Consider the following 22,249-nt stretch of genomic DNA (forward strand, 5'->3'; position numbering starts at 1 on the left):
TATGAAATTTTTTAATTGAGCCCACTGAGATTAATGATAGTGACAGCTCTGGTACATAAGGATTTCTTTACTAATTGTAACACTTAGGACCAAGAAGTCTCTAACAGTATATTGACCTAATTTTGTATGGCGTTAATATATTAGGACTTATTTTTATTAATTCTTTTTCATTGTATGACTTAATATTTACCTTACGGACTGATTTTATTATTTCTTTTACTTTACATAATATCAACTTAATAGTTTGTTAATACTTTGGTTATTTATTCTTATTTTATATTAACCCATTAGATAAAATTTTATAATAAATATTTAGAGGTAAAATTTGTTAGATAGAAGAGTTAAAAATTTTTAATAAATTAAATAAAAAACAAATTTTATATAACTTTTTTATTATTAATGCCTATTAAATCTTTATTCAATCGTTTACGGCTAGTTCAATCAGAAAGATAGAGTAGATGTTATTTAATGAGAAATATAATTTATTTGACATGAAATCAAACTCATTTGGTAAAATCTAGAAGAATATATCTTTTGCGGTACCATAATGTGTATTTTTCTTAGCATTTTTTTAAATTATTTTAAAATGCTATATTATAAAATAAATGCTTAAATTGGATTATTCCAAATAATATTTAAAATAAAAAATATATTATTGCTTTCCCCATACTATATATCATGTTTTTAAATCATTCTTTAATTAAAATTGATCTGAGAGGCAGAACATATATATAATAATCAACAACGATATTTTTTTTATTTTTTTTTTGTTACCTGTCGTATGTCATGAAATATAAACATATGAAATATGATGTATTAGGTTAAGACTATAAAACAAAATGGCTCCAATTACTCCAACATGGGACGATGTTTCATCCGATTCTCTGACTAAGGTATAATAAAATACAAATTTTAGTAATAGTAAGACTAATTTTTTTATCTATCTCAATCAGCTAATGGATAAGCACTGGTCTCCATATAAGATTTCTACATTTCATGAATTTGATATTAATATAGTTGAACATATCTACAAACATGAATTATTCAATAAGTATACATTTGTTTAGCATAATATTTAAAACTTCATTTCATTTGTAGACATAAATTTTTACTGAAAAAAATAATGTTACTGGAGTTTTCTCAATATCTCGAAAATTATCTCTGGCCAAATTTTACCAATGAAACAGTTATTATTATATATCCTTCTATATTAATAATGTTTCATTATACAGGATTCTATAGCATTTATAATGTCAATTGTATTAATGGTAAATGAAAAAATTAGACAAAGAGTATCAGCTCTTAAAGTAATTATATAAAATGATAATATTTATATTTGCTTACATGATTTTGATAACACATATTTCACATATTTTTTTTCTTTATTAAGAATAAGTATTTCTTACTCAATGTCCAATAATTTGATTTATTATTAAAAATTTTAAGGTTATATATATCAAGGATAAATATATTCTTACTAAAATCAATAACTATTATTTTATGTTAAAGTACTACCTACTGAGTGTTTTCCAAAAATATCAAACCAGTTTGCATTTTTATAAATTATGATTAATTTTCACAATACCTTTTTAAATGCATTATTTCTGTTTTATATAACTAGTTGCAAACAGGTGCGTACACAGGAATTTGGTCTGGGGGGGGGGGGGTGACAACAAATTTTTTAAACAAATATTATTGTTATTTAAAAATATCAAGCATAAATTTATTAGGGCTAATAACTATTTTTAATACACAATTTTAAATTACATGAATTATAAAAAAATTATATATATAAACCGGCACATAAAAAACTATAAAATAAATGTGAAATTAAAAAATATAAAGTGAATATAACCACCATATGAGTCACTTAAATGACCCAAAATAGAAATTTGAATTTTTAGAACCTTTAAAATTTATATATAAAGTATAAAAAAATTAAATGTTGGAAATATAAATATTAATACACAAAAAGTTTCTTAGGAATAAGTATTTTGTATTATATTTACAATGTAAAATCCAATCTTCGTTGGGAATGAGCTAATTTTTCAATTACTCATCCTTGCTTGGCATCAAATGCTTATAAATATTTAAAAGATCCAAACCATTCAATCCACTTTCAGAAGTTGTACTTCTTAGGTATGTTTTCAGGCCGTATTTTAATTTTTTAAATAAACCCAGGCCAGGCCTGAATTTAAAAAAAAAATTATCCAGGCCTGGCTATATATTTTAAAACCAAATATTTGAAATTAGCTATAATAATATAATTTATTTAAAAATATCCGGGCCGTGCCTGAAAAATTTAATTAAAAAAAAGCCGGGCCAGACCTGAAAATTTCTTTAAAAAAAACCCGGGCTGGGCCGAAAAAAGATTTTGAAACCAAAAATACAGGCTGTGCCCTGCATATTATATCTCTGCAGGGTTCTGTTATTCTTCATAAAAAAAGAGAATGTTCTCTCATTAGTTTACTAATGGGAAGAGTCTCTAATATATATATATATATATATAATCATTTTAATACATTGGGAATAAAATCTAAAATGTGTTTAAATTATACAAAGTATCCATAGCATTTTTTGGGACCATATCTTAGTTAATCTTTTAAACATAGTTATTAGTGAAGGCCATGGTCCTCAACAAAAAGATTGGTCTGGTCCTGGTTTAAGACCGATAGGACTGGACCGTTGACCTTCACTAATAGTTATTCAGGTAATAAGGCATCAAACAAATATTATTTTCTTTCTATCACCATCTGAAAAAGATTGGGAAGGCTTTTGTGGAAGTAATATCTGCAGATTGGTAAGTGCTGCATGATGAATTAAAAACCATTCATTTATTTGGATTATTGTTTTATAATACTTTTCTACTGATCTTATACTAATGTTTTGACGATGAGCTTGCCTTGCTGCAAATCTAGTGAGACAAATATTAAACACGTATAGCTCTCCTTTTGACTCAACAATAACATATAAAATATGAAATTCTTCATCAACGTTAGCCCTAATTTCCTTGAGTTCTAATAAAATGCTCTCTATTCTTATCTTCTTAATCAAGTCAATGCCATGTTTTTGAAAAGTATTACATAAAATAGTTGTATAATTAAATAATACATTCTCATGAGAAAAAAAAATTGAAACAAGTATAAAATCCAATAATTTTCTTGCTTCTGAGGAAATATTTCTTTCAGGCCATTGTGATATTTCAGTAATTTAATAATCGGTTCTTTTAACTCCATAAAAGCTGTTACTGCTTGATGGCGGAGACTTTATCTTGTTGGACAAGGAGCTTCACAAAAATTATTATTTGACTAGAAATATGAAAATGGTAGATAAATATTATGCCACTAGAAATTTGAAAATAATTGGTAAATATTACACCAATGAAAACTTGAATTTGAAATTAATTGATAAAACTTAATAAATGAGTGTGATAAATAAATGTAATTAAAAATATATTTAATATCAGATTAAATATTAACAAATATAAATTAATATAAACATTAATATTTTTGAAAAATATATCCGGAATCTTTGGCTTTAGGGGGGTGGGGGCGGATCCCCCCCCCCCACTGCGTACGCCAATGGTTGCAAATGATCAAATATGTTACACTATTAAGCTATTATTTTCATTTATTGCAACTAAATTTTTTGTTTAAGTCAGTACTAATGAAGATAAGGGTAAAATTAATAAAACAACAAATAATTAGCTCTTTAGAACTACCATGGATTAAATATTTTATATTTTCAGATTTATGATATTAATAATAAAAATTTATCATATTTGTATTCTAAATAATCTAAATATCTTTATTTTTAAAATTATATTTATTTAATATATTTTTTGGATGGATATACTTGAATTTATAGTTATATAATTGGTTAAATAAATATACAAAATGTGTCAAAGATTTACTTCAAAAATGCTGTATACATAGTGATTAATATATATATTATATATATATATACACTTGAAATGGGTTTATTTATTTGAGGTCAATTAAATTTACAAATGTTTTTGAATAATATTAAAAGGAAATCTTAAAATTCAAATTTTCGAAGTTGCTATATATATTTTTGTATAAATAAAATCAAATTATTTACTTGAACTACTGATTTGATATGATAATTATTCTTCATTTCCACCAGTATTCATCAAATCACTTATAATATTAACAAGTTTTATTGATTCTTACAAATACAAGTCTATATAAAATGTTTATAAACTATACTATTTCCATAATTAATCTGAATTAATATATTGTCTTTCCTAATATTTAATTATATTACCATCACGGAAACTCAAAAAGCGAAATTTAGTGTTTGTTCAAAAATGTCATTTTGTTTTTTGGTGAACAGGGTATAACTATCCGATACAAGTAAAAAAAAAAATTTTCCTTTATTTTTTGACAAACTTTAAATCTTTTCTGGATTAAGAATGATTATTTCTTACTCACTCTAGCTCCAATAAATTTTTTTATAATAAAATAACCTTCATTTACAATTCATATTTAATGAAAACTATTATTTTATTTAAAGCTAGTATTTTTCATTTTATTACATCTATATTTTTTATATTTAAAAAAAAAAGATTTTCAGCACAAATGAAGAAATTTTCCCTATATTTTTTGACAAACTTTTACATCTTTTACTGGAAGACAAGCTAAGTCATTTAGAGCAAACACAGTGCATAATATTTTTAAACCAAGCCTTCAATAGCCTAGTAATATATATAATATATATATAAATATCTATTTTTTTTTATCTTATCTTAATAAATATCAGAGATCTGCAGAGATACCATTTGCATGGCCTCTCCCTGATTTTTTTAAAATAAATATATTATATTTATTTTTGATTTTTATAGCTAATAAAAGCTATTCCAAATATTTGGTTTTAAAATATATGGCCCGCAGATATTTTTTTTTAAAAAAAAATTTACAGGCTCAGCCCAGGTTAATTAAAAAAAATTTAAATACAAGCCAGGGCTGGGCCAGCATATCTCTGATAAATATAAATATATCACATTTCAAAGATTACTACAACCATTAATTTATAGATAATAAATACATATATTTTTTTGCACATAAAAAACAATTATTAAGGAAATCGATTTTATTAGAAAAAGCGTCCAAAAATTGGTATCCTTAATCACGTGGGCATCTATTAACGAGGTAAACAAGTCTAATTTGTTAGTTCAATATGAAATAAATAGTATTTCATAAAAATATTAAGTTCTATTTCAAAAAATATATATATATTATATTTATTTTATTATCCAATGACTTATCCTGTCACATTTTTTTTTTGATATACAAAATTTTTTAACTAAAAGAATCGAAGGGAAGCAGAATTTTCCAAATTTGCCAAACTCAAAAAATTGTACAACGCTCTCATGAAAAAGGAAAACAAATTGCTCGGGCCGGGTGAGAGTCCATCTTTGCTTTACCGGAAATCTGTTTTTGACAGAACTTTCATGCATCGATTATTGCAGAATTTTGTTTGCAATGTTCTTGGAGGTTAATCATTCGTGATTCACTATTTTATTTAAATTATCCCTTTTTCAAAAGGTTGGTTATTATTTTTTTCCCCCGTATCTTCGTGAAAGTTTAAGGCTGATAGGACTAAGGAAAGAAACGATTTTCATTTTAAAATTTACCCTATCTTATCCGAATCAGTACCGTTAAACGGGTCGATTTAGCCGATTCTGAGTCGAGATTTTAGCCAAAAACAGCTGTTAGCCCTGCGATTTCGCTAACTGATTGCCCAAACCTTTCTGGCAACTATGAGCAAAATTTTCGAGCTTGCATAATGTTTTTGGCTAAAATATTGGGGGTTATTTCTTTTCTTAAGAATCGAAGCCGTTTATCAATACCCACTAGGAATCAATCGAATTGGCCCCAAAAAAAATTATAAAATATTTTTTAAACTAAAATTTGTCATGTTTGATCTCCCGCCCATATTTTTTTGCATCTAATTATTTTTTTAGATCGTTTCTTCAATTAATTAACATCTAATTTTGAGTGACCTCACATCTAATTTTGAGTGACCTCATAAATATTGTATATCGTTGGCTGAGTGTTATAGTGTTCTATATCCAAATTCTTGCAAAACTAAATCAATTTTATTTTATATTTTTCCGTATCTATAAAAATTGTTAAATATAATTTAACACTAATTCTTTATTTGTTTTTTTAATTACAGCGTGGCGTGATCTAATTTAAACGCAAAGAAATGTTTATTTATTTTTTTCTAAATGCTTCCCTAAAACTTAATGGATATTAAAAACTCTCGACAGACGAGATATCATATAATATAGATGAAAATTATTGTAAATACCACGACTTATTAAAAATGAGCATATGACTATATAATTATATACGTAGACTGACAATGCGTTCATTAAAAGTGTACATCAATTAAAAACAGCTGGGGATGACATAAAATAAATCAAATGTTACATTCTATTTTTTTTAAATTATTATTTTTATATATAAAAAAAATAAAATACATTTTCCATGTAGTAATAAATTTTAAAGAATATTTAAATTAACTCGCCATTTTATTCCGATCTTATCGCTAAAGTTAGTAATATCGGGTGATAACCGATATTTAAAAAAGGCTAAAATCCGATCCGATAAAAAAATATATGGGTACATCTTTAGTTTAATATCCTATTCACACACTTGCTTTAAGAAGAATGGAACAAATAAAATGAGTTTATATAAAAAAATATATTATGAAATGTATAATATTTTTTGTACGTTTCCTAGATACATTTACAAGCCTTTTCTAATTACATTACAAATGTTGGGGATTTAAATATAAAAAAATTCCTGGGAATTTTGAGTGGAATTATAATCTTTACCAACAAAATAATATTTTATTTTTTTTAAAAAAATTATTTCCTTTAGCCCTTAACCAATCATCAGCAACAACCCCTAGAAATTCTCGATCCACCCTTACCTCCTATAATCATCTCGTTCAGTATATCGAGCGATTTTTGGAACTTCTGATAGACCTGGAAGCCCACTTGCCCAACAGGAGATTCTTTAAGGTTCTATTGGATGCCTCACACGTGATACCTCATTGCACGCTATCGCTTAAAGAAATGCGAATGGGTATAGGGGATAACAAGGAAATTAAAGAGAAATTGAAGTTGTTTGGACAAGTATATATAATTATCTAATATGGCTCCTATTTTAATCTCTTGTAAAAATGAAAACTCGAAAGAAAAAAAAACCAATCAGAGTCTGTCTTACTTTTGATACGGCTAAACAGCTCTTAAATTAGGACACGCCATTTTGGTTTGTTTTAAATATTTGGAGGTCTCTTGTTTTTTTTAGGCTGTTTAGCTAGTAATAAAATCGAACCAGGACAGGACCCACGCGATAAACGTTCAGATAAAAAAATTACTGAATACGCGGAATTATTTTTATGAATGCTCAGATATTAATCTAAAACGCTTTGAACTGAAGCACTCAAAAATAGAATATAGCAAGGAATTCTTCTTGGACTTTGAGAAAAATATTTAAATTAAGTTTCTTTTTTTATATTTTCGAAATTGTGTGTTGAATCCTTAATTTTGAATTCAAAATTTGAATATCTCTTCTTCTTTTTTTTCTTACCAGAGTTTGGCAAAAAACAGAAAGATTTTTTAGTTGCTATTCTCATAAGGTTGTGTCCTAAATATCCATAAAAATTAGAGTCACTAACTTTTAAATTTTAATAAATAAGCTATTTTAAATATTAAAAATACACGTCCAAAACATAATTTTATTAAAGTTTTAAAAATTTTAAAACTTCAAAATTTTACGAAAGTTTTAAAACTTTTCTAAATTTTTTAAAAAGAGTAAAAAAAAAAAATTTAAGATTTGTTCAAACTCTGCTCTTTTACTTCTTTTAATTAATATTAAAACCTACCTTTCATAAAATTTTTCCTTCCTTACAATATATAAATGTAATAGTTATTGGTGATCCTGAAATTTTACCACGATTTTGAGATAAACGATATAACGGGTGAGGCCTTGACGGAAGATGAAATGACAGATTTGCATTATGACCAAATAACTCATTTACAAGTTTAATACATATTATTGATTTTAACTTTATATAAAAAAAATTTTTGCCATTTGTAAGATGAGATTTGTCGTTTTAAATTATTTATTAAAAGTTTGTAGTTTAATATAATCTCAATTAAAAACTATTAAATCTAAAAAGATACCTTAAGTCAGTCAGAGGTCTTCCTAAATAAAGGAACTTTAATGATAATTAAGCTTCGAGTTCAAATTAATATGACGCATTGGTATAGTTTTATCATCATAAAGTTCCTACACAACTTTACCCATTAATATACACATTTATTTATATATATATATTATTTTTTTTTACAGAAAATTTGCTTTAAAAATTTCAAATCTCACCCTACTCTTCTAAAATTCGCTTTGGCGAACGTCTGTAAAGTCGATACCAGGCCCGCCATGCTACCCTTTTTTGCCGCCTTAAACGCCGAAACGTTAAAATCCCTCTGTGTCGATCTGAATCTCATTGACGATTCCGAGAAATCGAACGAATTATCTAAGGAATTCCTTCTAGAATTGATCGTACGTTCTAATAATATATATCAGTCTACGAACTTGAAAATTATCATTCATATTCTATTTCTGCTCTTTATAAAAAAAAATTTGCGAAATTATTTGTAGATATTCAAGCACGAAAGAAGGGATTCTCAACTTCAGGCGATTAACGATATGCCCCTGTTTCCGACGGAAAAGGTTTTGTGGGATCAGAACTTGGTACCTGACGATTATTACACTGGAGAAGGTTGTTATAATTAAAGCCCAATGATAAAATGCGCAAATTTATTAAAACCGCGTATTGTAAAATTTATATGCCACCATGTTGAATAGTAACGTTAATCTATCTTTATAAATATATATATTTATTTTTGTGTCATTCAAGATTGCCTGGCTCTACCTAAATTGAACCTTCAATTCCTCACCCTGCACGATTACCTATTGCGTAATTTCCGGTTATTTCAACTGGAAACCACTTATGAAATCAGGCAAGATGTACAGGACTCCCTATTCAGGCTCAAACCATGGTAAGTAAATGATTAAATTACGTATCGTCGGTTGATATTATAGTGTTTCTATATTCTTATATATATCCACGAGGATAATCTTTATAATATAATTGAAAATAGTCCTTCATTTGCATTATCATTTCATTGTTTATCCCCTTATTTAAGAAATGTATAGTTGAACTTTTACTTTTATTTAGTTCTATACCTTTTTTGATGGGAGTGTCAAAAATTATTATTTTTTTGTATCTTTAATCATTATGCCACGCCTTACATTTTGAAATTTTTACTCTACCCAACTTCCCGATTATGACGCCATTTTTTCAAGTTATTTTTTTTCTTGTTTATTTCCCCTTTTTGCCAAAACAAAATTGATATACTTACTTTTATAATTTTTAATATCAGGATATCGGAGAACCCGCAGTTAAACAAGGTTATATTCGGAGGGTGGGCACGAATGGCGGCCCCAATACACTCGTTCAACGTTATCGATATTGGGAAACCGGAAATTGGGGGTCAAGCCACCCGAATGAGACCTAGCAAGGTTCGGGCCGATGTCACGGTTAACCTAAACGTGAGAGACGACGTCATGGAAGAATGGCAATGTAAAATAAGTCAATTATTTATGGATATTATTTTTAAGGAATTAAACGAATAATGAAAGAGAGATATAAATAGTAAAGAAATGGACTAAGGTTCTGAACTAGTTTTTTTTTGAAACTTCACATTCCACGAGACAAAAATATTAAAACAAAACAATTTGTTCGCCCCAGTTATAACCCGTTTTCCATTCCTGATGAGAATTGACTGATTCTTTAAATTTATGAATTTTGTACGATTAATTTTAGAAGGTTAACAAAGTTTAGCAACCAGAACATTAAAAGCTCAGAATCACGCCAAATTTAAGAACCTCCCTGAAACATCCTTGCTAAGGTGGTTTTAGGAACCGAAATCTTGAACTCTCGAAACTGCACCAAATAATCGCGTATTTCAAGATTTTAGAAACAGACCTATTTTTTTTATTGCCCAGTTTCCAAACTATAGTTTAATGTAAAAAAATTAAAAGAATGTATTTTCGTTTTAAATAACCTAGCCCTCTGAGAGTTACTTTTTTTTTTAACTCTGGGGTATATTTTGTAAAATAATTTGTTATTTTTTAAAATAAAAAATGACGATGAATTATGCCAATCCCTAATTTATAGCTATTCGCAAATACGATGTATGCTTCCTCATTGCCCTCGAACCCAATAAACCATACGGTTATAAATACAAATTCAAGGATTTCATACCCAAATCGTTCAATAAGCCTAAACCTCAAGCCAAGAAAAAGGATGAGAACGAAGATGAGGAAACGGAAAATGACGAGGACCTGCCCAGGGTCGAACCTTTTCCCCTCGAATTTGGCGTAAAATATGTGAGGGGATGCGAGGTTGAAGGAATGTTGGATGCCGACGGGAAAGTCATCGAAGAATGTAAATATAATATTGATACATATAAAAAATTGTTTATTTTATTTAAAATTGGGATCAATTTAATGAAATGCGATTTTATTCGTATCGTTAAAAGTTACTTCTGAAAAGTAACTCGTTATTTGGTTATTTCTAATATCAACTTACTTATCTTTAATTCAAGCTGGTCCTACCCAGAGAGAAAAAATATCGCTCCCCAAGGGTCCAACTCGCACCTGGAGAGTTTACCTGGACGCCAATCAATATTCCATCGATTTTCAGAACCTCGCTGATCTATCGTCCGATGATTCGATATTAGAAAATCCCGCGAGAATATCTAGCAGTGAGATATCCTACGACGAAACGTGCTTCCACGTTTTAATGAGGCGCAAACCGAAGGAAAACAATTTCAAGGCGGTCTTGGCTACGATTAGGCGAATCATGAACATAGCCCAGGGTAGACCAGCTTCTTTGGAAGGCGAAAATACGGCCAAGGATGGCCTTTTGGTTAATAAGAATGAAGAATCGAACGCGAACCAATTTCCTGGCAAAGAGGAGAAAGAAAATGGAAAAGATGGCGCGATCTCAGGAGGGAAAGGCCATAACGAGGTCAAAATAGCCGGAAGTTATAGTACCAACACGTGCGAGGAAGCCGTTCTGCCCCAATGGCTCAATGACACCATTTTGGGCTTTGGTGAACCCGATTCCGCTAGATACCCCAAAGTTGTGAATATTTTCAGTAAAATCATTTTATCATGACACAATGATCACCTATAATCTTTGAAATCTAAGAACAATATTTTAGTATTACTTTTTGAAATAATACCATAATATTTGTTTTTTTATATAAAAACGATAAGAAAAAAAATACCCAAATTTGATTGGTTTAGACGAAGATGGTTATTTGGACATGCGCGATACCTTTTTGACCAGGCAACATTTGATTAGCTGCTTTCCCGATAATATCGTGGAGTTTGATAACAATATAGAAGATATTTCTGCTGACGCAACTACTGGCATGCATAATATATTCTATAAGTAAAAAATATTTCTTATAATATAATTCCTTCAAATGATAGGAAATTTAACATTTTCATCTTTGTAATACGTATATTAGACTAAAGTTCCCTGGTATCGATAATTCGTCATCTCCAATCGAAGATTCTCTGACTCCGAAGGTGATTAGGGTTAAAGAGTACATGATAGAAGGGTTTGGACCGCCTACCTCTAACCTCAAGATACCTAGAAATGAATTACCATTTACGCCAACCCAGGTGGAAGCTATCAAGTTAATAACTTGTTATTTTACTCTGTTATAGCTTTTTGGTAAATTATTTGCTCAATATTTTTTTATCTGAATTATTGGCGTTTACTTAAATATGTTTGGATACCATATGTTGATGCGTTCCATCTAACTTCACTAGGACCCTCTGAGTAGTAAAATTGTAGATATATGTTCCCTCCTACACCTTTCACCTCTAAATCCTTAGTGTATAAGATTAAATATACATGATATGGAGAAACACGACTACGAATTGAAATATTTACTAAATCAGAATTTATACTAATAGCTCCTCATTTCAATACGCTTTACGCCTTATCAATTATCGCGCATTTATAAACCGTGCATTTAAAATTCTTTATGTATAATACACATGATGAGACAATGTAGAAATTTGATTTTCTTATATTTAATTGTTTTAAAAAAAAAACTTTTTCTTGTATTTGAATAAAAAATATTAAATTGTTCCATCTTTAAAATACTAATAAAAATATCACATAAATAAGGTGTTAACAAAAATATATTCATGCTCTATGCTCAAAAGTCTAGGTCACATAAAATTCCAGATTTTTTTTTAAAGTAGGCAACTTTTATATTTTTTTAGGCAGAATCTTATAGGAAAAAAAATCAATGTCCTCTAAAATTTTGATATTTTTGAAAAACCAGGTCCGGCCTTCTGCCCGGCCTAACTATGGTCGTGGGCCCTCCTGGAACTGGTAAAACCGACCTTGCCGTTCAAATCGCTAGACTAGCCTACAACCGATGCTCGAATTACACGGGCCACCTTCAGGAGCGAATCCTGATTATAACTCACAGCAATCAAGCCCTCAACCAGATTTTCCTCAAGATAAGTCAATTCAACACTGACCCTTGCCATTTATTGCGGCTGGGCCATGGTGGAACCGTTTTGGACGCGGATTACGGCAAATACGGGCGGGTAGATTGCGTGCTCAAGGAAAGGATGCGGATGCTCAAACAGGTCGCCCAGCTTCGTGATAGCCTGTTGGAGGTGAAGGCGGAAAGTATTTTCCACGGAAATTACGGGAATATTTCTAACGTCGCGAACGATTTGGGAATGGAAAATAATATTAACGAAGTGGAAATGGACGAAACGGCGGAAGATGACTTCGTGAACGATTCAATGATAAAAGGCAATAATGATGAGTTAGAAATCGATAAAACGACCGAAAATAACGTTGTGAAGGATTTGGGGATAGGAGGTGATAATATTGAGGTAGAAATGGATACAACGGCGGAAAATGAGGCGACGAATAATGGTAATATTTCTAACGTCGCGAAAGATTTGGAGACGGAAAGTAATGTAGCTGACGCGAAAATCGTCGAAACGGCGGAAAATGAAGGTGAAGCGATGGACAATGATCCTCAAGAAGTTGTGACCGTAATCGAAGGTTAATTATTTAGTTTGTCATCATAATTACACTTTGCGTGAATGAATTTTTCGTGAGCAACCCACAAACCTTAAAAAAAAAATTTTTTTTTTATTGTATAACAAAATCGGATTATAGAACCCGGCCCGACGGATCTTCCGAAATTAGAAGAAGAAGGTCTGGCGGAATCGGTTGAAATAAGTGTACCGGTTTCCAATCATAATCTTACCAGGGATAACATAGTGCTCGAATCTTACCGCCACTTTAAACTACCCCCATTTTCCGACGCGATCCGCAGCCAGCACCGAGGCAGTTACGAGATAAATTATTACAAAAGCCCCGACCTCAAATTTACTTGCGAGACGGCCATGTATTTTTACCGCTACGAAATTTCTAGTCGGTGGGACGCCTTCAGAAAAGGGATGCTACAATACAAAGTATTCATTTTTTTTTCGCAACATATGGTGAGCCCAATTTCGTCGCCAATAATATAGGGCATCGTTTAGAATCTACGAAAAATTAACGATAATTATTTTAAAACGACACATTATAGCAAAGCTTATCCGATCAGCCGTCAAATGGTGACGACAAAGTCGATGATCTGAATAGACCCTTGGTCGAAAAGCTAATGGCCGAATTCCCTTTCACGACATTCGTAGCTCAAACTATGGAGGAAATCAAAAACGACCCCAAGGCCCATAATTTTGTCTTGGGTGATGATAGTTGCCAAGGTAAACCTGAACCTACCATATGACAAATTCCTATTTATTTATTTCTGCCTTGGCATTTGGCGTAACTTACATTCTTGATTTCACTGAATTTTTTTTTAAATGCATATATTTAAATATCTTTTAAAACTGGACTTGGAACCGTCAATTTTTTTTTCCAAACCTGAGAGATCGTTAAATGCTGAGTCTAGATAACCCGGTCGAAGTTGGGATCTTGCTTAAGAAAATTATAAATCTATAATAGTAAAAGCAGCTCGGATTCTATTAAAAATATTGAACAAAATTATTAAAATTAAACATGCTAAAACAATATCTTTTTTTTTACAAGATAATGAATTATTCCTGACCTCTGGAACCTTCGAAGAGAACATGAAGATTGCCGAAAGCTATTTCAAGCATATAAAACGTATATTTGATCGTTTAGAGGTTTTCCTAATTTTCTTTTTTTCACACAATTTTACTGTGAAGGTTTTAATTATGTTAGGGAAAGATGCTCTTTTTCTATATGTTGAAACCCTAAGTTATGTGGTAAAATAACTCAAAATATGTGTTGTATTCAAAATCAAATATTCAAATCGGAATTGTTGTGTGAGGGATTTAAGATCTTGAAACCCTCGCGATAATTTTCATAATTTCGAATAAATGCCTATTAAGTGGTCAAGTAATAAAATGTGATATCGGATTCGTATTCCCACATTATTTTCGCTTAACTGGGGACCGACATACCTGTCCTCTAGAAGAACTCTAGAACCCCTTATCGGAATTTAGTTGCCTGAATCGTCCTTTCTTTACCCAATATTTGTCGGTAGATTCAGTTCAATATTCATCACTTTCTCCTCCATATTTTTTTTTCCTAAGGATAATACAGATATTGTTTATCTTGTGGTGATTATGGGTAATTACTTATACGCGTGTTTTTGTTTCTGATATATTCCAAAGGAATTCCGGGCTTTCGAAATCTTGAGGAACGGGCCTGAACGGGTCAATTACCTACTCATTCGTTCTGCCAGGATCATAGCCATGACTTGCACTCACGCGGCCCTAAGACGGGCCGATCTAGTAAAAGCCGGCTTCAAATACGACACCCTTATCATAGAAGAAGCGGGCCAGATCTTGGAGATCGAAGGATTCATACCGCTCTTGTTACAAGTAAGATTGTCGATTTAAAAATATAGTTTTTTTTTAAGACGCTTAGTTAATGTTGGCGGCAACTGATCGATTTTAAAAACGGTTAACCCAATATTTCCCGCCAAAAAAATATTACGCGAGTCTGGGAGATTTTGCTCACGATAGCGGAAAGGTTTCGAGCGTCTTTAAACAAAATCACACTTGACTTGCGTATCGCTATTTTAAGCTAAAAATCTTGATTTAATAATTGGCTAAATCGAACACTGTGCACAGTGTCCTTTTAGAATACTAATTAGGGTCCAAGAGTAGTCGCCTTGATATTGCAACAAATGAACGCTAAGCTGACTAAAAACTTCTTATATAATTATGTATTATAGATTTTTTTTGGAACCTAGTATCTTTCTGCATTTATTTTTTGTTAATATTAGCTCACATTCAATCTTTAACTTTTATTGAGCCGGAGAAATTTATTACCATTGTTCACTGTAGGAAACTAATTTTTTATATCGTTGATATACCTTAGTTAAACTTTTTCTCCATGATAATTCTATACATTGAATAATGGAGATATAGATAATCCATCAAAAATACTATATATATATATTTTTTTTAAATTTAATAAATGTGTAATATTCAGAACACGAAAGATAACGTCAATCGTCTTAAACGTTGCATCATGATTGGAGATCACAACCAATTACCGCCCGTTATAAAAAATCTGGCCTTCAAAAATTTCGCTAACATGGAACAGTCCATGTTCGCCCGCTTGATACGTTTGGGTGTTCCGGCCTATACCTTGGACGCTCAAGGCAGAGCTAAACCCTCGTAAAAAAGGCCTTATAAATTAATATGATATTTGATCTTTATAAAATTTAAAAATATCGTTCACCCCTCTTAAATTTTGGATAGTCTCCATATCTTTTATAGAGGTCCAGTCTCCTAATCAATAATTAAGTTACCACTCCTCAAACTGTTCTAATATGCATGATTTAAATCTAAAAAAAACTATTATTCCTAAAGCCTATGTGACCTTTATAGTTGGAGATATACTAAGCTAGGTAATCTGCCCCACACGTACAAAGATCCTCTGTATCTCAAGGCTAATCCGGGCTTCGCCTTCGATTATCAATTCATCGACGTGCAGGACTTTAACGGGGTTGGAGAATCTCAACCCACTCCCCATTATTTTCAGGTTATATATATATATATATTAACATAAATAAAACACATTTTGAACAAATTCGTAAGTTCAATCTATTATTTTGCACTCGATCCTTTAGAACTTAGCCGAAGCAGAGTACTCTGTATCCATCTTTACTTACATGAGGTTACTGGGATACCCAGCCGAATCCATAAGTATATTGACGACTTACAATGGCCAAAAATACCTGATCAGGGATATTGTCGAGAAAAGGTGTGCTCAAAATCCGTTGTTAGGCATTCCAAACAAGGTTAAAAATTATTAAATTCTTGAGAAAAAAAGAAAGTTTTTCTTTACGATGGCAACTGCCTATTTCGATTCCAACCCTAAGTTTTTTGCTCGGACCATAAAATTGCACAGCTTTTGAAACATAGGGTGTCGAAGTTTAGCTTTGTTTAAATATTTTCATTATTTAATCATTATAAAAATGATTAAATCATTACCCCTTTTAACTAATAAAATTTAGGCGTATAAAAAAATTTTTTTTTAAAATATTTACTTCAAATATTATTAATCTATTTTTGTAATTCAGATCACGACCGTGGACAAATATCAAGGTCAGCAAAATGACTACGTTATCTTGAGCCTCGTGAGAACCAAATCCATCGGTCATTTTCGTGACGTGAGACGTCTGATAGTAGCCGTTTCCAGGGCCAGACTTGGTCTATATATATTGGGCAGGGTATCCCTGTTCTCGCGATGCCTTGAACTGACGCCCGTCTTTAAAAGGGTATTATATATGATATAACATTTTAAAAAACGCGAATATTTATGGAGGGAAAACAGTCAGGTTAGTTTGCAGATGATTTTTTAAAAATATTATTCATAAGGTTAACTAGCAATTCTTAAAAGATCTAGCAATCGATCCTATTCATGTAAAATAAATATTATTATTGCCTTGTGGTCGACTAAAAAAATCCCTTGTGCTAACTTGACTTGCCAAAAATGTGATCATCAATTAAAATTAACTTATTATTTTTTTTAAAGTGGATGATATGGAATACAAAGGTCGATAAAATTATGAAGAAGATACATTTCTTTCATATAACACAAATCCCATTTTCCAATATAATCATTGTAATTTTCATTTTAGCTAACCTCCCTACCTGTTGCCCTGCATTTATTTCCTTGGGAAAGATACCCTGGCAACAGAAGCCTATTAGAGCCGATCAAGCATATCAATCCTTTGGTTATAAGAGACATGACACAGATGGCCCATTTCGTATACAAGTTTTACCACGAAATCAATGCCTCTAATGCTTCACTTGTAAGTTTAAAGTTTTCTTGTATAATATTTTGATACTCGAAAAGGGAACTAGAAGATATATAATAAAAAAATCCAGAATTTTTTAGTAGAATGTTAATCAGAGTGCGTTTCCTGTTTGAAAATATTTATTTTCCCTTCTGGTGATTATAATTTATATAACATTCCTTAGAGCCCATTTTGTTCCCATTCCATTTCCTCTTTCATTCCTTCTTAAAATTTAGCGCACCCTCTTATTTAATAATATAACCATAACTTTTTGTTATACATAGTCCACGCCAGGTCTTTATAAGATATATCAGTTTTTTCTCATCTCACAGATTATACTACCTTCAAACCTGTACCATTTTCTTGTTTTGGATCGAAATCAAGTCGATTATTTACGGCGCCTAAAAACTTGCTATTCAATATTAAAATATTACATATTAGGCTAGTATTAGGGCATATCTCTCACCCATTAGGATTGGTACTCTTAGTTCTTCTAGGAATGGAGTCAGCTGTTTTAGTAAACTTAAAAGGGGGAGTACATCATTGGATTATTTTTATGGCATCCCCTTCCTTTATGCTCTACCATCTTTTCCAATTAAAAATTATGAACGATTAGTTTAGTTGGAAAAACAAAATTGGGTGGTTTTTTTTCCCTTCATTATCTTCTTATTTGTGATTCGAGTTTTAGTCATCTTTTATTTGAAACGACTATTAAATTGTAAAGAGGAAACACACAATTATATCCTCTGAAAAAATATTTACGTGCACTTCTTTTATTGGAAATCATAAAATACATGACATTATAATGTTTTTATTTTCTAACACCTAGAAATCTGATGCCGAGCAAAATCCTATCGAAGAAAAACCAGAGATAGTTGAGCACCCCGATGTGGCTAACGATGATAAGTCGGATGCCAACTTGCCTATCGAATACATTCTGGAAGAAAAATTGATCGAAAATACTCTGATACCGTGTCAGGAGATAGATAATCCTTCCGAGACCGAATTGCTGCAAGAGAGCCTAAAAGATGGCAAAATCGAGCAACATTATTACAAATCTACGCTGCAAGCCGAAATAGGCTTAGATGAAAGTAGCAGTGAAGAGGAGTAAAATATTGAATGGGGGTGAATAGAAGAAAAATAATCATTTATTTCTTATATTCGTTATAATTGATAATATATTATTTATTGTTTATGATTATTAATACCTTTCTTGCTCCCCTGAAATTATTGTATAGTTTTATATTTTTGTATTATAACAACTATTGTTTAAAATATAATGTGTCTTATTTATTCTAGTATTCTATCATAATTTTTTTAATGAGGAAAAAAAAATATTTTCAGTTTAATACCGAATGAAATGATATTAATCGAATGCAAATCGATCAAATATAAACTTGCAGTCGCATCAATGTAGATCAGACATGTGTCACATATCTGATTCATATTTTACAAAATCCTTGTATTCCTAGTTATATAAAAATGGCTCGAAAAATTTATGACTTAATTCTCTTTAAATTATATAGGATAGGATTGGAATATATTTTTCGACAAAATAAGATTTTTTTGGATTTAAGATGATTGTGCTATTTTCCAAATATTAACGCATTTTTAAACTCTAATTTTGCCGCCAAACATATTCCAGCATGTGTTAAGAAAACATAATTTAATATTCAGGAAATTTTAAGTTAAAATTTATTCAGAGATTTCTCGGCAAAAATTGTGTGAAATTAATAAGATAGGTACTAGAGCCCTCAGTCCAACCTGGTTCGAAGAAAATTTTGAGTTTTTTTATCTAGATTCGACGTCACTGTCCGAATTTCTTTTCAGCGGTCGACCATCGAGTCTGGCCCAATAGAAATGCCAAAATTACCTCCCCAAAAGCCCTCGACCGTCCGAATATTTTTTTTAAAATTAAATTATCGTAGAAAGAATTTTTAAAATGCATGAAACTTTAAGATTTTTATATTCAATTTTCATTTTTTAAAATTTACAATATTTATTATGCAAAAATGACCGTTTGGGATATTGGCTTTAACTTTCAAACTTTATTTCTATTTGAATTCCTATTTCAATTTTTCAATATTAAAAAGCAACAAAAATTTAAATTTTTCTGAATAAATCAATATAAATATTTTTTATATTCATATTTAAAAAAAATCCATTATAAAAGATAATATAAATCAATTTCTATTTTTTATTTTATTTTTTTTTCCCAATTTTATGCGTGCCCATTTCTAGCGATCGCAAAATGGCTTCATTTGAGCCGATTTTTAAAACAAGGTTTAACTCAATATTTTAGCCCAAGAAATATTATTCTACGCCTCGAGATTGGTCAAACCTTTGAGGTAGTGTTGTGTAACAAACCTCTAATTCAAGATTTTAGCCAGAAAAATATTGCTTAAGCCTCGAGATTATCCTTCTACAAACAAAATCTTCAGGCTTGCTTAATTATTATTCTAGATGAAATATTTGAGTTAGCCTTTTTCACAAATCGGCTCACGATAGAGCCGTTTAACAACACTACTTCGAGGTATATATGAACAAATTCTTCACAGGGTTTGCCTAATATTTTTCCGGATGAAATTAACCGAGTTGGCCCTTTTTAAAAAATCGGTATCTATTTCACTTCACTATACCCCTTTCCCGTTATTTCTAGAGTAATGGCTAGCTATATTTCCTTAGAATCTTGTCTTTAGTCAGTGTGCAAATAAAATTATTTTTTAAATAAAAACAATAATTATTAACGACTATAAAAAGGATGATTGATGAATTAATTTTGATTTTAGGAAAAAATTGATAAATAGAAAAACATCGAAATTTTTTATTTAGAAGAATAGACGCTACCTTGCGGATAAGATTGTATTTATTTTAAGTTTTTTAAAAAATTAAAATATTTACATTTTTTTTTAGGGCAATCAGATAGTGTAATACAAAATTATTACTAATTTAAAAATTTATAGAAGGTAACTAACCGAAAAAGATCACATAAAAGATGTTATACTTTATTTTTAAATTATCAACATATTTTATTAAAACAAATTATATTTTGAGGAAATATCAAAATCTTAACTTAAAAATCGTCTGATTTATAATATGTTTTATATTACAATTATTTATATATAACAATTATTTTTTTTTACAAAAAAGAAAAAAATTTTAAGGTTTAAACCAATGACATATAAGGTTAAACCAATGACATATGAGACTGAAGATTCATTCATTAAAAGCAAATCAGCTGGAACCGCCATTTTGGTAACACGCATAGTAATTATTCTCGTGTTAAAAACTACTATTAAATTGATAACTTGCTTCCTTATTATCTCCATGATCCGGTAATTCTTTAATAAAGTTTGCGTCAGATATAGGGAATAAATTAGGCTCTCGTTTAAAATTTTAATAATGATTAGTGTAACCAAGATGGCGTCTCCAGCTGATTTGCATTTGATGTTACACTTTTAATGAATGAATCGTCAGTCTAGTTATTATATATGTCATTGGATTTAAACATATTTTTTTTAACAAAATTTATATTCAAATAACCTTTAAAATAACAAACTTTATCATTGTAAATTAAAAGAAAATGACCTTTAATATTAAAAAATATTAATTTAATTTTTTAATATTTTAACTTAATAAAATTTTTCATCTAAGTGTTTTTATATATATAATATCAGAGTTGTTAAAAGATACTTTTTAAATGGATCTAGATACAGATACATCGTCTAAAATAATATCTAGATACCGATATTTTAATCAAAAATCTATCTAGATACAGATACCACATTTTTATATCTAGATACTTGTATCTAGATCCTTTAACAACTCTGTATAATATAAAGGATCATTCTTAAGAATTCCATCTTCATGCTTTATCTAGATTGACGATTCATTTATAATAATGCTTTATAAAGCGACCTTGAATGTAAAAAAGCTGGGGACTACGTGACACGCCATTTTGGTAACCTACATATAGGTTCAAGCATACTTTAAATTATTTTAAATTTGGTCTCAAATACATATTTTCTTGTGCAAATAGCCTTGGAATCATTGTGTGGTAGGTAGATCATTATTTTTTCTTGCTTACATTAACATTTCTGTGAATAAGAAATTCAAATATCAAAAAAAAAAATTAATTTAACAATATCTCTAAAAATTATTTATATATTTTTTTGTAAAAAAAATATCGTTAGTAATTTATACATATAAAATAGTTTTATCAAAATAAAAATGATAATATAAAATAAGTTTTTAAGAATAATCTACGCAATGTAATAAAATAATATAAAACGAGCTCAAATCATTATTCAACATTCTCCCTCTTTTAAATAAGTTTTCCCATAATTTCATGTAAGTGGTCACTGAGAGAGAGTCGTCCGAAATGGATTTTCGTTTTGGCTGTTTCTATATCGCATTTGATTTTATAAGTTGGCTTGTCTAAAACGTTAATCGTACATTGGGTTTGTCCAAATCGTAATTTTGGTTATCGTACTACGTTATTAATATTATTATCAATTTACAAAATTTTACAAAATTGTTACCATCATCAATTTAGTTGGGAATAATTAGGAATGATAATTGATCAAATTGGATATTTAGAATAATTGAATTATCGGAATAATATACTCGAAATTTCTGAATATAATAGAATTGATTGAATAATAGAAATCGGAATGATAAATCAATAAGATTATTATATAATATTTTTAACGTCTAATTTATTTTTCGTGTTTTACTTAGTGT

General features: G+C 29.8%; 2 protein-coding genes across 2 annotated transcripts; both read left to right on the forward strand.

The window, feature by feature from the left end:
* The first annotated feature begins 802 nt into the window (after positions 1–802).
* On the forward strand, positions 803–17,002 carry LOC135930354 (RNA helicase aquarius-like). Its single transcript, XM_065467137.1, has 26 exons — positions 803–893; positions 954–1,051; positions 1,099–1,186; positions 1,233–1,307; positions 4,589–4,720; positions 5,103–5,171; positions 5,333–5,516; positions 6,912–7,168; positions 7,965–8,078; positions 8,391–8,600; positions 8,700–8,820; positions 8,959–9,100; positions 9,485–9,684; positions 10,282–10,551; positions 10,712–11,266; positions 11,388–11,565; positions 11,645–11,815; positions 12,476–13,218; positions 13,336–13,634; positions 13,751–13,928; positions 14,254–14,351; positions 14,865–15,074; positions 15,691–15,878; positions 16,074–16,245; positions 16,334–16,504; positions 16,787–17,002. The coding sequence occupies exons 1-26, from the start codon at positions 840–842 to the stop codon at positions 17,000–17,002; spliced, it is 5,193 nt and encodes a 1,730-aa protein (XP_065323209.1). The 5' UTR covers positions 803–839.
* A 352-nt stretch (positions 17,003–17,354) lies between these two features.
* On the forward strand, positions 17,355–18,757 carry LOC135930395 (uncharacterized). Its single transcript, XM_065467190.1, has 2 exons — positions 17,355–17,521; positions 18,336–18,757. Exons 1-2 carry the CDS (start codon positions 17,456–17,458, stop codon positions 18,615–18,617), a joined length of 348 nt encoding a protein of 115 aa, XP_065323262.1. The 5' UTR covers positions 17,355–17,455; the 3' UTR covers positions 18,618–18,757.
* The last annotated feature ends 3,492 nt before the right edge of the window (positions 18,758–22,249 follow it).

Source organism: Gordionus sp. m RMFG-2023, chromosome 5 (assembly GCF_954871325.1).
Source record: "Gordionus sp. m RMFG-2023 chromosome 5, tfGorSpeb1-WG-v2, whole genome shotgun sequence".
Lineage (NCBI taxonomy): Eukaryota > Metazoa > Nematomorpha > Gordioida > Chordodea > Parachordodidae > Gordionus > Gordionus sp. m RMFG-2023.